Source organism: Stegostoma tigrinum, chromosome 5 (genome assembly GCF_030684315.1).
Source record: "Stegostoma tigrinum isolate sSteTig4 chromosome 5, sSteTig4.hap1, whole genome shotgun sequence".
Taxonomy (NCBI): Eukaryota; Metazoa; Chordata; class Chondrichthyes; order Orectolobiformes; family Stegostomatidae; genus Stegostoma; species Stegostoma tigrinum.
In genome coordinates this window covers 27,125,470-27,143,423 of record NC_081358.1, presented here as the reverse complement: position 1 = coordinate 27,143,423, position 17,954 = coordinate 27,125,470, and the positions used below count along the sequence as shown (strand labels likewise).

Sequence of the window (17,954 nt, the reverse complement as noted above, 5' to 3'; positions counted from 1 at the left end):
ATGTTGATTTAATAGAACATGAAAAACCTTATGTATGAAGTAGATCACACCTGAAATTTTATCAAGTGACTGTCTCCTCCTTTAGGTTAGCTCACAGACTATCCATAATGTTTCATTTGCCACACTACCTGTCTGATGTCTACTATAAATTAAGAATAATTTTCTCTACCTAAACATTGGGAACACTTGAAGCCATTATCTTCAGTTGCCTTCACAAACTCCATTCCATGGTTACCAAATTCATCCATGTTTCCAACAGATGCTTTGGCTGAACAAGACTGCTTCCAAATTAGGAAATGTGAATGGCAGATTGATAAATCCTGCCATCTGAAAACAGAAATGAGGGAAGAAATTAGACTAAAATTGTAATCTGCAAAGAAAAAGAAGCTAAGTGCAGGCGTAAATTATAGTCTGAAAATATGTTGAGTCTGGGAGCTTGTAGAGCACTTAACTGAAAGATGAAGTGCTGTTCTTTTCAGCTTGTGTGGACAAAGTTCTAACTTTCCATATTCTGAAGGTCTTGTTGGAAAATATTAGAAAAGGACAGTTAGGAACACAAAGCAAACACTTTTAAACAAAATGTGCTGATGTAAGGTTATCTGAAGTACCATGGCTTTCAATAAGGCCAAAATATTCAAATTCCACACTAACTGATAAATTAGAATGATAAACTGCTAGAAATTTTTAAAATTCCCCATTCTACATGCTTGGCATGGCGATAGACCAGCTCTTAATACACGAGTGTGAATTGGTTTGTTTTTGCTTTTAGTACTTATTGCAATATGAATGATTTATATTCTAATAAATGTATTAATTGTATTTTGATTTCAGATTGTACTGGCAGTACTATTACTCTACATGCAATTGGGGTATAGTGCCTTGATAGGGGTTTCTATCGTCGTTGTGCTCATCCCCCTTCAGTACTTCATCTCAAAACAATTTGCTTCTATTCAAAGAAAAACAATGGAATATACAGATGAGAGAATAAAGAAGTCGAATGAAATGCTGCAGAGCATAAAGGTAATGGTTGATGTACTAAAGTGTTGGGGGATACGAGATTACATATCTACATTAGCACTAAATAGGAACCACCAAAGGTCTAATTTTGGAAAATGGGTTGCAGGAAGTCATTTTTATTTGGGGTAATTCAGTTCCTTTTTTATATTCTGAATGTGTTATTGTGTCCTGACAATTTCCTTTTGATTTCAATGCTGTTTAGCTCTCCCTCTAAACATTTAGTCACTACTGTATGTTGTCTTCAATTCTCTTTGAAATTGAGCAGTTGTTTGGAGGATTTATTGTCATAATGAATGTGAGTAATGTGAGAGCTGTCTAATTCTCACTGTCGGTTGGGAAGAGTGAAATCAGTGGAAATTTGGTTTCTTTTTGTAGCCCCCTCATTTGGTTCCTCCTTGCCATGATGTTGTTACTGAATCAGATTTACAAATGCCATCTGTCTGTAGAAAACCATCCCTGTCCATCCTTTCAGTTGTAGCCATTGCAGCTGATCACCTTTTTTTCCCCCCCGAAATCCTCCGTTGTTCCAATAGGTTGGACTGTTTTCACCCAGTTTCATTCTTCTCTACTGAGCCATGATCAGAGAATCACATGTAATTACTTCTCTTTCCACTCGTGAACTATTATCTCTGACATCCTACGATTGATTGCTGTTTCTCAGCTACATACAGTCTGAGGCAACAGCATCTAAAAAGAATGTTTGCCTGCCTGTCTATTGTGTGATGGCAACACCCAGCTCTAGTTCGTCATCACCTCACCTGATCCCTCCACTGTTTCTGATTTCTCAGTGCTTGTCTGACATTTAGTACTGTGAAAATGTGAAACATGAAGGGTGATAAAATACAATCTCCTTCTGTGGGCAATCATGTTCACCTTTTCTCAACTTTGGAATGCTTCCATAAAATGATCATTCCAGATGGAATGTTGCCAATATTAAGACTTAAGTTCTAACAAAGTAATAATTTTGAGTGAAAGTCTATTACATAAACTTTCTAAATTCATAATGGAAGTTTAGTTGTTTCAAAGCACCGTATCTCACTTGGATCAATTAATCTTGGATAACTGGACTACAGCTGTTATGTGTTGTCACTGTTTTTCCCAGAAATTCTACTTCTGATTTATCACAAGCCTAAAAAGAATTAAACCTTCATTTAAATTGCTGTGTGATATGACCCATATCAAACTGGACTTTCCTTAAATGGTTTGTATGAAAGAGATTTTGAAAGCAATTGATGTTATGTGAGGGTTTAATGAATCTGTTGGTTTTACAGTCGGTCAGAGTTTTACACTTCTCAAAAAAAAATCCCCTTTTTTGTCTTCCACGTTCTCTCTTAAATACAAGTGCCCTTAGCATTTGAAAAGAATAACTGTGGAAGGTATACATTCCAACTCAAAGTGTAGTGATATGGTGATTTGAATGTGATTCCTATTTCTTATGTAGCTATGTTACCATAGCATCAGACAGAACTTGGACAGGCTTTTCTAACCTTTGCTCCAATCTGTGAAAGATTTCTGACATAACCACTGGATATTTCACTGTTCGTCTTATCCTTTCAATCAACACATTTAATGGCTAACTCCAGTGGCTTGTCATTTGGCCAGGTTCAGTTCTCCAGCAGTTCTCATTTTAGAACCTCAGTTGTCCCTTCTTCCTCCAGATTTGGGTCTCTTCCATTGCTGTGCTCATGGGTATGTAACCTTGAGCCTACTCTAATTGGTTACCCACTGGGGGCATCCTCTATTGGTCTAAGCTGTTTCTCCTCTGAGGTATCTTTTATAGGCCTGGGAGGGATGGGCTTGGGGACTGGGTTTTTTTTTCCCCCCCTCCTCTGACCCTTGCATGGCTTTGTGTTCCAGAGGCTACAGGGATAAACATTGTTTTGTTGGTGTTGTGAGTTGCCAAAGTTTCATTAACTGTTGATGCTTGATGTGCAGTAAACAGTAGCAGTTTGAAGCCTTTCTTATGAGAGCGCTTTTCATGTTCAGTCTCACCTTCAACATGTTTTTCCCCGTGTTTACTTGATAGTTCAGCTCAGCAGCCTCTTCCCTGAAGTGGGTGAGGAACTTTGTCGGTTATTCTTGTCCATAAGGATAGAAAAGTTATGATGTGTTAACATGGATACATGATTGCTCTGCCTATATTGATAAAATGATACAAATTCCCAAACTCTGATTATTATTGTGCATTACTTGTGAATTGAACGTGGTATAATGAAGTTGAGAATCAATGGGTTTGGGATAAAATATGATTCATGGCAGAGTTCGACCGCCCTGTCGTGTCCGCAGAAAATCTTGTGTTCCAATCAGGTCTCCTGTTGTTCTTCTAAATTCCAATGACCCTAAGGCGTATTCAACCTCTACTCATAAAATGTCTTCATATCCGAAATCAACCTAGTGAACCTTTTGTGGACTGTCTCCAATCCTGATGTTCGCTTCCTTAGATGAAGAGTCCAAAACTCTGTTTTGTGGATGGTACATACTGCTGCTAATGAATTAGTTATTTGCCCTTTAAGCTGATTTATGGTAGTACACTAAATTTGTCGATATGTCCAAAATGATTGCATCATCTGAGATACTTCTTTATCACTGTCAGGCGACCCCTGGATAATGACATTTTGCAACTCTTATAGTTGCCAACTGTGGCAGTTGTCAGTTGCAACTGTCTACACTGGCTCTGTAACAGATCAACCTTGAATGTCCTCAACTTGGTAGCTAAGAGCTGCACTGTTTATATCAAGAGGAATATCTTGGTCTTTGTGGTTGGGTAATCTGTTCTGCATGTCAGACATAATCATCCTTGTACTTGACATATACCTCACATCAAAGTATGATCCTGACAGAGCATTGATTCAGTATGGCATGTAGTTTGTTCTATCACAGTTGGTGTGGTTTGAATCTAATGAATTGTGACTGTGTTTTAAAATCTGTACATCCTGTCAGTCTTCCTACTGCTGGACTGCTGGTATTTACCAGATAGAACGTCCCATGATGCTGAGATTAGTTTGCTTAGGAATTGGTGATCCGGAACAACCAATCCAAATTTGTTATACCCTGAAATGGTCGCTCGTAGGTTCTATCTCAGAGTGCAACTTGCTCAGGAAAAGTCTTTCAGCATGCATAATGGCAGTACATTGGCATTTTAGCCTCTATGTTGATTTTAGGTTTTAATGTGCGCTTTCTTGCCCTTTCAAGACATATGATGTTCATGGTTCATTCAATAAAAATACTGTAACTTATTGTAACAAAGTTCGTGAGGTTTAAACTTTGAAAAGCTTGGCTATCTTCTAGGTCAGGTTGAAAATAACTTGACCAAAATCCCCAGCATGCTTGATTGTAGCTCTTAACCATTGCAGATCGTAGCCATTTCTGCTGTTGGTGACCTGACCACCACATGGTAGATGTAGAAAGGTTGTACGTCCTTTTGGGATAGTCTAGGACCAGAGGGCATAATCTTAGAATTCGAGGTTGCACATTTAGGACAGAAATGAGGAGGAATTTCTTCTCTCAAGGAGTAGTGAGTCTGTGGAATTCTTTACAGCAGAAAGCTGTGGAGGCTGGGTCATTAAGTATATTCAGGTCTGAGAGAAACAGATTTTTAATCAGTACAGAAATCAAATTTTATGGGGGGAAACAACAGGAAATGGAGCTGAGGATTATCAGATTAGTCCTGAGCTCGTTGAAAGGCGAAGCAGACTGAATCAGCTGAATGACCAACTTTAGCTCTTATAACTATGGTCTTGCAAACAAATCATTAATAAATACAACACAGCTGCAAAATCCTTCATTGACCTTGTTGATTAATTGGTGAAAAGTTACTCATGCATTTTTCATTCACAATGATTGAATTGTAATCTCAAAACTGCATTCCTGCTTACCCCAGTAACCTTTTTATCCCTTGCTTAACAAGGAATCTGCAAGATGCATTGCAGTAACTCATCAAGCATTCTGCACCTTCCAAACCCATGACATCTACCACCTGGAAAGACAAGGGAACACCATCAATTGCAAACTTTTGTCCTTATCCTGATGTTGTAATTTCCTTCACTGTTGCTGGGTCGATGTCCTGGAACTTCTGAACCAAAACTCTGGAATCCCCAGGGATTTCCTTCTCTCAGCTCTTCTGAAACAGCATCAAAGGGTTTGTCTAATCCATCACCCTTTTTCTTTCCTGCCTTCATCTCTGTTCTTTCTAACTGTGTAACCCACACAATATACTGTTTCTGCTGTATTCGGAGGGACCTGATTTAATAGCAGGTTCTGACTAAAGACTGCTAAACAGAAAACCATTTCATCCAGAAAGAACTTGGCATGCTTCTAAACCTAATAATGTTGTAATTAGGAAACCAGATCAGAATACTCAGCTGCTCACTTTGGTCTTAAAGGGGCATCGTACACAAGAAAGGCTGTTTTAAGTACAAGACAGCTCACTTCCTAGATCGGGTCTAAATATATCCACAGCTACTTCAGTAACACACATTGCATGCCTGTTGCCTATTTTTCTTCTGTATGTAGTATTTGACTTATTTGATACAAATTTTCCCACAGAACCATTTCTTCTGCCCATATATATGTATCATCCAACTTATTTCTGTTGTATAGAATTCTGAGGAAGGATCACTGGAGCCAGAACATGAACTCTGATTTTTTTTTCTTCACAGATGCTGCCAGACCTGCTGAGCTTTTCCAGCAACTTCTGTTTTTGTTCCTTATTTCTGTTCCAGTTTTTCATTTCATTTGCAGTGTGATCTGTATTTGAGTTTGTTGCATTGTCATTTAAGTATTTTCAATACATTAAATTCATTTTGCTGTTGTCTAGATGCTTATATTCATTCAGAATATTTACTGTTTGCAACTCATCAAATCGAAGTATTTTTCCATCGGCCAACCAAGCTAACCCTGTGCAATTCTTTACGGTTTAGTTTTACATTGAAACAGTAGTTATGTAATCACCATTAAAATAATGTGTGAGCTTTATTTTGTAATAGGTTCCACCAGAAAGGGTCAAATCTAACCACCTGAATAATTTTTTTCCTAACATCCCTTGCTGTTTTTTTGACTGCCTTAAATGTGTGTCACAGTTTCTGATATATAAGTAATCTATCAATGTTGACATGAATAGTTCTTAAGTTTAAGCACTTCTTTACAGTTGTTTTAGACAAAGAACTTTGATGGTTTTGGAAAGTAATTCTGAAGTTTCTCTATATATGTTTCTTTGTTGCAATGAGAGCATTCCTGTTTGAGAACTACACTTTAATATCAATAGTTTATGTGGAAAGCTATTGAAAATCTGGACCTAAACAGCAAAAGAATACAGCAGTGCTTCCACGTATTGAAATATCCAATCTGCCAAGTCGTAAGATAATTTCAGTTCAGACAAATTTATTAATTTTGTGATCTTCACTTTTGTGTATTGTGTTCCAAAAATCCCTCTGCAAATGTTGAATTTGTGCATCTTTTGTGTTGAAATGACATTGAACGTAGTGAAACATCCTTTACTTCCTTTAACTTCCATCTTCTGTTGAAGGCTGTTATCGAGGATAGACTCTGCAGCTCTATGGTTACTTCCTGTAAATAACCATTCTCCACATGAATGTAACAACCAATTTTCTTAATTGCATGTATAGACTTTTCAGCAATGATATTCATTGTGTAGCAGTTTGGAGCAAGATCTCCTGTTGGTCATTTCTCCTCTTTAACTCATTATACTGTATTAATCACATGAATGTTTTTGATATGCCTTTAAGGATAGAATATATGAAATGTGCAATGTGATGAATGCTTTCAGTTCTAAGTTGTGAAATTTCAAAGCTAATAACAATACAGGTTGCTTAAACAATGTGGTTAGTAAGCAGTTTAGCTTGTAGTGCTCTGGAGTTTGCATATAGTTTTACATTTGTATCCCCACATTAAACTATCATGAAACTGTAAATCAAATTCAGGAGATTGCACTGCTGATGAACGGTATTCAAACTAACAGAATGCCAGATTGTCTTGAGATTTATTTAGTCTACATGGAAATTATCTGGCCAAATGTGCTGAACAAGTCATGTTTTGTCTAAAAGTCCCAATAATAGCTAATTGTTCATTTTCTACAACTGTTTCACAATGCATAATCAGCATTTTTGAGAGCGGGGTTTCATAGAATTAATACATTGTGGCTTATTATTGTTTTGCCCTTTTAGAGAAATTCTTGAAATTCAGACTGAATTATTGTGCATAGTATATCAGTCCCCGTTCCTTGTGTCGAATCACGTCTGATTACAAAGTTCTGAGAATTACAAGATCCATGTAATACCAAAATAGAGCATGCTGTACAATCTTATGCTTATTAAGAGCTTCAGTAAATTTATCTTTTATAGCTTCTTATTTGAGCATTGCCTGTCTGTTTACTTTCAAAGCCGTGTAAATCTTACTATTGTAAAGAATAAAGAGGATTGCAGTATTTGGCTTGCATTGAATAACCAATTACACTTCTTCCAAGATTTGCTATTGTGTGAACAAACGGAGCCTCCAGTTTTAGTGTGCAGAGATAGGAGAAATCTGGAACAATGAGCTGGAAATTTAAAAATGCCCACCCACACAGCCAGTTTTCAGTTTTGGGTAGAAGGGTGTAGTGCTAGCTGGATTGTGAGTCAGTCCTTAACCCTAGGAGAATTATAAGAGGCTGACAATTGCCAATGCTTGTCTTGGTGTTCCAGCACTATTTTAATTTATATTTTTGACCTTTGTACACACAATATTCCTCCTCCTCCTATCTGTACTCTCCTCACTCTCTATGACACATATGGGCCAACCTATGCCCCTGTCTCCACCTGTCATGGCACTTCATCCCTTGTGGAGCCCCATGCCCATCTATCAATCTCCCAAGGCCCCTAATACCTCCTGTGGTCCTTCTTCTTAAACTTCAAAACCCCGTGCTGCTCCTGTGGCCCCTCATTCCCACATGTTCACAATTACTTCATAGCACTTTATAGTACCCCTATCAACTGTACTAACTTGTACTTCCCACCTATCCCACTTTGCTCCACCTTCACCATATCAACTTGTCTATTATCCAGCATGTGCATTAATCAGGAGACATTGTGACACAGAATAAAGTTATTCGTGCATTTCTGTCACTATTGAAAAAGATACAACCTAATTGATATTTTGCACATTAAAATTGCTTCAACTATTTCCTTATGAAAATAATCATTTCCCTTTAAGTGCTTAATTAGTTAGGTCAGCAAACATTTGGAAAATAATGCTCAGAGATAACAGGAACTGCAGATGCTGGAGAATCTGAGATTCTTCATCCAGCTCCACACTTTGTTATTTTGGAAAATAGTGCAGCAGGTTATTTGGTCCTTCAAACCTTCTCTGCCATGCAGTATGATCTCGGTTGATCATCCAATTCAGTGTCCTGTTCTCACTTTCTCACCATCTGTTTGTTCCCTTTAGCCATAAGAACTGCACGTATCTTTTTCTTGAAAACATTCAACGTTTTTAGCCTCAGCTGCTTTCTGTGATAAAGAGTTCCACAAGCACTTTGTTTTCTGAAATTTCTTCTTATCTCAATCCTTTATGTCCTACCCCGCAGGAACTCATTGATCCTAGCAGATCCCAAACCAAGCTTCACTTAGCAGGTTATTGCTCAGTAAGTGCTGCTTGATAGCACTGTTGATGACACCTTTCATCACTTTCTTATAATTGAGAATAAACTAATGGAACAGCAGTTTATCGGGTTCGGGTTGGGCTTGTCATGCTTTTTGTGTATAGGACATAGCTGGGCAATTTTCTACGTTGTTTGTAGATATCAATGTTGTAGCTGTACTAGAACAGGTTGTACTGAAGCACATTGGAAAAAAAGCTCACAAATTTTAGAATTTGTTTTATTTTATGGTATTCGTTATTGAGAAAAGCACTCTCAAAGATATACACTTTGAGACTTGTTGACTGTTCTTGACAAGTCAGTCAGTTCAATGGCATTTAGAGATGTGACATAAATGCTGGTCAATCTAGCAACTCTCATGTATGAAATCAGAAAAATTGCATTTTGTGCATAAATGTCCCAAATCATATCCATATGTAAAGAATTCAAAGATCACCTGAATCTTCCCCCATGGTCCTGTATCCCAAGTTGTCTTGAGAACATATCTGCATGTGGACCTCACTCTCCAAATGACTACCCTCTGTTTTGAGGAAGGGTCACCGGACCAGAAACGTTAACTCTTATCTCCTTCACAGATGCTGCCAGACCTGCTGAGCTTTTCCAGCAACTTTGTTTTTGCTCTAAAGGACTGCCCTGGTTATCCAAATAAAGTAGCCTGAGTTGTTGTTAACCTGGTCTAATTTGCACATTCCAGGTTCCAGACACTAGGCACTCCACAGCAGGCCAAGCAGCATCTCAGGAGCACAAAAGCTGACGTTTCGGGCCTAGACCCCTCATCAGAGAGGGGGCTGGGGAGACAGAACTGGAATAAGTAGGGAGAGAGCGGGAGGCGGACCGAAGATGGAGAGAAAACAAGATAGGTAGAGAGGAGAGTATAGGTGAGGAGGTAGGGAGGGGATAGGTCAGTCCAGGGAAGATGGACAGTCAAGGAGGCGGGATGAGGTGGTAGGTAGGAAATGGAGATGCGGCTTGAGGTGGGAGGAAGGGATGGGTGAGAGGAAGAACAGGTTAGAGAAGCAGAGAAAGGCTGGGCTGGTTTTGGGATGCAGTGGGGGAAGGGGAGATTTTGAAGCTTGTGAAGTCCACATTGATACCATATGGCTGCAGGGTTCCCAAGCGGAATATGAGTTGCTGTTCATGCAATCTTCGGGTGGCATCATTGTGGCACTGCAAGAGGCTCATAATGGACATGTCGTTTGAGGAATGGGAGGGAGAGTTGAAATGGTTCACGACTGGGAGGTGCAGTTGTTTGTTGCGAACCGAGCGGAGGTGTTCTGCAAAGCGGTCCCCTAGCCTCCGCTTGGTTTCCCCAATGTAGAGGAAGCCACACCGGGTGCAATAGATACAATATACCACATTGGCAGATGTGCAGGTGAACATCTGCTTGATATGGAAGGCCATCTTGGGGCCTGGGATGGGGATGACGGAGGGGGTGTGGGGGCAAGTGTAGCACTTCCTGCGGTTGCAGGGGAAGGTGCCGGGTGTGGTGGGGTTGGAGGGGAGTGTGGAGTGGACAAGGCAGTCAAGGAGAGAGTGGTCTCTCCGGAAGGCAGACAAGGGTGGGGATGGAAAAATAGCTTGGGTGGTGGGGTTGGGTTGTAGATGGTGGAAGTGTCAGAGGATGATTCGTTGTATCCGGAGGTTGGTGGGGTGGTATGTGAGAACGAGGGGGATCTTCTGGGGGCGGGGTGAGAGGCATGTGTTGCAGGAAATGCGGGAGACGCGGTCAAGGGCGTTCTCGACCACTGCCGGGGGGGGGGGGGGAGTTGCGGCCCTTGAAGAATGTGGACATCTGGGATGTGCGGGAATGGAATGTCTCATCCTGGGAGCAGATGCGGCGGAGGCGGAGGAATTGGGATTAGGGGATGGAATTTTTTGCAGGAGGGTGGGTGGGAGGAGGTGTATTCTAGGTAGCTGTGGGAGTCAGTGGGCTTGAAATGGACATCAGTTTCTCGCTGGTTACCTGAGATAAAGACTGAGAGGCTCAGGAAGGTGAGGGATGTGTTGGAGATGGCCCAGGTGAACTTGAGGTTGGGGTGGAAGGTGTTGTGAAGTGGATGAACTGTTCGAGCTCCTCTGGGGAGCAAGAGGCGCGCCGATACAGTCATCAATGTAACGGAGGAAGAGGTGGGGTTTGGGGCCTGTGTAGGTGCAGAAGAAGGACTGTTCCACGTAACCTACAAAGAGGCAGGCATAGCTTGGGACCATGCGGGTACCCATGGCCACCCCCTTTGTGTGTAGGAAGTGGGAGGAATCGAAAGAGAAGTTGTTGAGGCTGCGGACGAGACGAGGGTGGCGCAGTGGTAGTATGGCGCACTGACCTCTACATATCCACAGCCTCCAACCTCATTGTTCCCCAACCCTGCATAGCCCGTTTCTATCTCCTTCCCAAAATCCACGTACCTGCCTGCCCTGGTCAACCCATTGACTCAGCCTGTTCCTGCCCCACTGAACTCATCTCCACCTATCTGGACTCCGTTTTTGCCCCTTTGGTCCAGGAACTCCCTACCTACGTCCGTGACACCACCCACACCCTCCACTTCCTCCAGGACTTCCAGTTCCCTGGCTCCCACCGCCACATTTTCACCATGGACGTCCAGTCCGTATACACCTGTATTCCTCATGCAGATGGCCTGAAGGCCCTCCACATCTTCCTGTCCCACAGGCTCGACCAATCACCCTCCACCGACACCCTCATCCGCCTAGCCGAACTCGTCCTCATCCTCAACAACTTCTCTTTTGATTCCTCCCACTTCCTACAGACAAAGGGGGTGGCCATGGATACCCACATACGCCCAAGCTATGCCTGCCTCTTTGTAGGTTACGTGGAACAGTCCCTCTTCCGCACCTACACAGACCCGAAACCCCACCTCTTCCTCCGTTACATTGATGACTGTATTGGCGCCGCCTCTTGCTCCCCAGAGGTGCTCGAACAGTTCATCCACTTCACCAACACCTTCCACCCCAACCTCAAGTTCACCTGGGCCATCTCCAACACATCCCTCACCTTCCTGGACCTCTCATCTCCATCTCAGGCAACCAGCTAGTTACTGATGTCTGCTTCAAGTCCACTGACTCCCACAGCTACCTAGAATACACCTCCTCCCACCCACTCTCCTGCAAAAATTCCAACCCCTATTCCCAATTCCTCCGCCTCCGCCGCATCTGCTCCCAGGATGAGACATTCTACTCCCGCACGTCCCAGATGTCCACGTTCTTCAAGGACCGCAACTTTCCCCCCGCAATGGTTGAGAACGCCCTTGACCGCGTCTCCCGCATTTCCCGCAACACATGCTTCACACCCCGTCCCTGCCGCAACCGGCCCCAGAAGATCCCCCTCGTTCTCACATACCACCCCACCAACCTCCGGATACAACGTATCATCCTCTGACACTTCCACCATCTACAATCCGACCCCACCACCCAAGCTATTTTTCCATCCCCACCCTTGTCTGCCTTCTGGAGAGACCACTCTCTCCGCGACTCCCTTGTCTGCTCCACACTCCACAAAAACCCCACCACACCCGGCACCTTCCCCTGCAACCGCAGGAAGTTCTACACTTGCCCCCACACCTCCTCCCTCACCCCTATCCCAGGCCATTATATGACCTTCCATATCAAGCAGATGTTCACCTGCACATCTGCCAATGTGGTATATTGTATCTATTGCACTCAGTGTGGCTTCCTCTGCATTGGGGACCACTTTGCAGAACACCTCCACTCGGTTTGCAACAAACAACTGCATCTCCCAGTCGTGAACCATTTCAACTCTCCCTCCCATTCCTCAGACGACATGTCCATCATGGGCCTCCTGCAGTGCCACAATGATGCCACCCGAAGGTTGCATGAACAGCAACTAGTATTCTGCTTGGGAACCCTGCAGCCCAATGGTATCAATGTGAACTTCACAAGCTTCAAAATCTCCCCATCCCCCACTGCATCCCAAAACCAGCCCAGCCTGTCTTTGCTTCCCTAACCTGTTCTTCCTCTCACCCATCCCTTCCTCCCATCTCAGGCCGCACCTCCATTTCCTACCTACCACCTCATCCCGCCTCCTTGACCTGTCCATCTTCCCTGGACTGACCTATCCCCTCCGAACCTCCCCGCTTATACTCTCCTCTCTACCCATCTTCTTTTCTCTCCATCTTCGGTCCGCCTCCCCTTCTCTCCCTATTTATTCCAGTTCCCTCTCCCCAGCCCCCTCTCTGATGAAGGGTCTAGGCCCGAAATGTCAGCTTTTGTGCTCCTGAGATGCTGCTTGGCCTGCTGTGTTCATCCAGCTCCACACTTTGTTATCTTGTTTCTCCAGCATCTGCAGTTCCCATTATCACTAGGCACTCCACAATCTGATTTCAAAGGAGGCAGCCTGCCTTCTAAACAGGAAGCTTCTTCTGGAGGCCATGTATGTGTAGTCTACGACCTCCTCCATTGAAAGTTATGCACGCCCGTGTGCACATGCTTTTAACTCACATAAAACAGGTACTGTATTCCCTATGGTTATTTCTATTGTTTTGCGGACATCGGAGGTCTATATGCAGCAATAACCTCTATAACTGGACATTAGTGTGCTAGTGTGCAAAAGCTCCAACTGGCTGTGTGGCTTCAGTGTGACATTAGTTAGGTAGAATTTGGCAATTCCAGTGGTTAATCTAATTTTCACATTTGTGATGACTTCAGGAATAATGGGACTTGAATTATTGTGCAGTATCCCTGCAGAACGTGACAATACAGGGTGCACAGTGAAACAGTTTGCATTCAGTTTCCCTTTGAAGCCTGTGTTGAGTTGAATGCATACAGTGAGAAACCAATGGTTCAGTCTTCACAGTTGTAGATTTTTTTATTCCTGCAGAGGTGTAAAAGGAGAGTGCTTTTCTATTCAATTGTTTCCAGAAAATCTGGGATAAAATTGCTTCTGATGCTTTTTTAAAAAACCCCTTGTTTGACCTGTCTAATTTATATGTTCTCTGGAAATGTTGTAGATAGTTTTTAATCATCTTGTCCAGAGTTGTCATTATATATCTTTTGAGAACGTGGGACTTGAACCCAGGCCTCTTGCTTCAGCAATAGGAGCACTACAAGTCCCCTACAAGGGCCCGATTGAATAACTGTCGTATAGTTATTGAGGCCTTTGAGCTGGACACTGTCTAATGACTTATCTACTATAATAGCTTTGTGCAGTCAGGTGATTAGCAATTTTTTTTACTCTGTCTTTCTGCACAATGCATCATTCTTGCAACAAATGTTTAGTTTGCTCCTGTGCCAAACAGTGTTTCTGAAGAAGGGTTGAGGCCCAAAACGTCAGCCTTCCTGCTCCGCTGATGCTGCTTAGCCTGCTGCGTTCATCCAGCTCTACACCTTGTTATCTCAAATTCTCCATCATCTGCAGTTCCTACTATCTCTGAAAGTGTTTCTGTGCTGCTATTTAAGATGCTTTCCTAGGCTGAGTGGTAGCATTTTTGCCCTAAATCAGAAAGTCTTGAGCACATAATCTAGACTGCCACTTCAGTGCAGTACTGAGGGAGAATTTCACTATTAGTGTTTTGCTTTGGATGAGAAGTTCAGTCAAGGCCCAGTCAGTCCTCTTCTGCAGAAATTAAAAAGCCCATTGTATTATTAAAAGAGAGGAGGGTGTTGCCCCATGCTATTCCACACCCATTGCGTTAAGACTAGTGTTTTTTTTTGTCCTTGGTTTATTTGGTCTTTGTCAAGATCTTGTGTTGCAAATATTATTTGCTGCATTATCACAATTCAGCATAGGCTGTAAAAACATTTTGGGATCTCTTGAGTTTGTGAAAGGCTTTATATAAAAGTAAGCTCTATCATTATTTGAAGATGCACCCTTTTTTAGCATGCATTGTCCTTGAAGAGCCCCACTTTTGTTGCATTGTTAAGTTTAATTTTGGAAGAAAATTGATGAAGCCGGATGATGTAGAATGTAACTATTCCCTTGCCTAAGGTATTAAAACTATGCCTTGGGTTTGTTTCTTGATATGCGTGGTAATGATTTACCACAAAATTATTTAAGGAATGAGTGAAGGCTTTAAGTAATTATTCGGTACCAAGGGCTGTCTGCTCCCACTCAAACCTGTTTGGTTTTGTCTGCTCTGAGGAAGGGTCACCGGACCCAAAACATTAACTGTTTTATCCTTCACAGATGCTGCCAGACCAACTGAGCTTTTCCAGCAAATTTGTTTTAGTCCTTGATTTTGTGTGTGCTGCTCTTTCTTCCAACTGCCTTGTACAGGCCTAACTTTGTCAACTTTTACATTAGGAAGAGTTACGCAAATAATTTTTAACAGAATTCTTATTTAAACGTTATTTCTTATGTCTTTCAGCTTTTGAAGCTTTACAGCTGGGAAGGCTTATTTGTCAAGGCTATTGAAGTGGCAAGGGAGAAAGAGCTGAAGTACATGCTGAAAGGAGCTGTTTATGTCATTGCAACATGTGAGTATTACCCATGACCATTTATGCAATTTAAGAATGAACTGCTTACAAATGTTGTGTAATTCTGTCTTGCGGATGAATGAGTTTTATGTTTGCCCAATAATTAGCGCATAAAAATTTTAATTGTATTCCGAATTAAAGACACTGCAACACATGACTGGTGTCAATAAATGTGGAGCTGGAAAAACGCAGCTGGTTAAACAGCATCTAAAGAGTAAGAAAGTCAATGTTTCAGGCCAAAATCCTTCGCCAGAACTTCGGAAGTGTTGACGTTCCTGCTCCTTGGATGCTGTTTGACTGGCTGTGTTTCTAGCTGCACATTTATTGACTCTAGCTTCCAGCATCTGCCATCCTTACTGTCTTCAACAGATGATAATGGGAACTGCAGATGCTGGAGAATCCAAGATAATAAAATGTGAGGCTGGATGAACACAACAGGCCCAGCAGCATCTCTCAAAAGCTTTTGTGCTCCTGAGATGCTGCTGGGCCTGCTGTGTTCATCCAGCCTCACATTTTATTATCTTGTCTTCAACAGATGATTGTTGTTCAGTTTTGCATTAATGGATGTTCATAGTTGGGGTACTGTTCCTGGTAATGTCTATTAGCCAAAGCATAAAGTTTAATAGCAGAAAAGTTATGCTGGAACATAGTGATCTTCCCTATTCCACCACAGTTTCCTTTTCCAGCACTCTGCTTATGTCTCTTGCTCTGGCACCGTGCAGGCAACACAGCTGGCTGGACTCTCTCTCTTTGCCCTCTCTCTGCCCTCTCTCAGTATACCTATAGATTACCATGAAGATCCAACCTTCTCAACCTTGTGCCTCATCTGAGCATGGTGACCTTCAGGTTAAGCCACCACCAGTCATTTCTCTGTATTGAGAGAACAGCCCTATTGTTCTCTGGGGCTATGATAACTTTACTGTCACCGAAAGCGACTACATTCTTTGTTGTTTTCCCAGCTTGAATGGCTTCATGTGCTGTGGCTAGTTTGCACATCCACCCTGCTGACTTTCAAACAGGCTGAGAGAATGTCAAACCTAATGAATAATTGCAGAAGCTGACACTCCTGCCCTCTGTGATCCCTTATCGGCCAAACCCAGAATTACACCCTAATCCCTGATCACTAATCAAATCAGAAGATCCTCTCTTTAGCTGTGTGACTGCCTCCTAGTATAAACAATCCTGGTGCTTAACCATTGGTTCGTCCTCCAGCACACAAACTCTGTGCCGAAGTTTCAGTTCAGAAGAGAATAATTTTTTCGTTGCTGAAGAACCAAGTACTTTTCTAGTTCAACTCAGGGGACCCAGTCACCTTAGTGGAGGAGGTTTCTAGATATGGAACTTGAAAGCCAGAAGAGTTTGGATAGAAATCTTCAAAGTATTAAGGGACTGAATGATACACTTTTTTTTTAGCTAGCTCAATTTCATTGCGTTTTGAAGAAAATTTCTCTCCGTGAAGCCTGGTAAATTATCTCACGCTGTTGCTACTGCTCTACTCACGCTGTACCACTATTCCTCCGTATGCTCTCACTCAACTCCCCGCACACTAACCCTGCATGCCTTTATGCTGCCTACTTAGTTGTTCAGAATAACGCAGAATAAATTTTTCCCTGACCTGTACCAGCACTAAAAGCCAATTCCCTTTTTACCTCCCTTTTTCTCATAATAGGAGAAAATAGCCCCCAATAAGGCCGAATGAGGCAAGGCAGATGATGGGCTGCCCAACATTTGTCTCCTCACCCTCGGAAGCAGATCCTGACCCTGATCTCCCCAAGGGGTTGACTGACTATGGCAAACCCCCTGGACTGCAACTTGAGGCTGCCCTTGAGTTACTGTGCTAGGAGCCCCTGACTTGTCTCTCTTGCCTTGACTGCATACTGATGACATCCATGACAAGCTTTCGGGCCTTGTGTCTGTTCTGAATGGCAAGGCAAGACAGAAGTTGGGGAGGCAATAGCCTATTGGTATTCAGCATTTGCAGTTCTTGCTATCATTTAGTGGTATTATCAACAGACTGTTCATCCGGAGACCCAGATAACGTTCTCGGGATCTGGCTTTGAATCCCACCATGGCAGATGGTAGAATTTGAATTCAATAAATACCTGGATTATGAATCCATTGTCAATGGTCAGGAAAAATCCATCTGGTTCACTAATGTTCTTTAGGGAAGGAAGCTGCCATCCTTATCTGATCTGGACTACACATGATTCCAGACCCACCACAATGTGGTTGACTCTTAACTACCTTCTGGGCAATTAGAGATGAGCAATAAATGCTGCCTCGCCAGCGTGCCCTCAATGCTATGAATTAATGAAAAAAAACACTATGATCCTTGTAGCTCTAGCTGAGGGGGCAAAGTTAGAAAGGCAAGAGAAAGATGCTGTGAACATCCAGGATGGCTAATGGGGAGCAAGCCAACAGACCTGAGATGCAGCCGAGTCCAATACCTCAGCTGGCTGTCTGTCTATGTGCATAAAATGTCGTTACAATAGAATTGCAGTGATAGCTGCTGGAGTGCCTCAGAATGCAGATGCAGAAGTGTATTTGTAAGTGTATTGGGGATGTACCATGATGTGGGGAGGTTGCCAAATGGCTGTTGCCAAATGGCTATTACCAAGGTCCTCGGATGTGTAGCAGGTGCTGTGACTGCCTAAGGAGTGTATTCTGAGATGCAGGAGGTAGGAGTCCGAGGAACAAGTAGTCCCCAACTACCTGCTCATATTTTTATGTCAAGACCTTTGAGTCATTGGCTACCTCACAGGAAGTGGTAGGATAAGAGCCTGCATATTAATCAGGCAGGACCTTCAGTTTGGCTACCAGTAAGCAACAATTTCCCTTCTCA

The 17,954-nt window shown here is 42.6% G+C and overlaps 1 protein-coding gene across 5 annotated transcripts in view; it reads left to right on the top strand.

The window, feature by feature from the left end:
- LOC125451688 (ATP-binding cassette sub-family C member 8-like) overlaps nucleotides 1-17,954 on the top strand; it is a 156,669-nt gene that overhangs the window by 35,617 nt on the left and 103,098 nt on the right. For all 5 annotated transcript variants that reach the window (XM_048529168.2, XM_048529167.2, XM_048529169.2 and 2 more), the window contains 2 exons: nucleotides 832-1,020; nucleotides 15,004-15,112. In XM_048529168.2, the coding sequence (XP_048385125.2) occupies nucleotides 832-1,020; nucleotides 15,004-15,112 (298 nt within the window). The remainder of the gene's footprint in view (nucleotides 1-831; nucleotides 1,021-15,003; nucleotides 15,113-17,954) is intronic.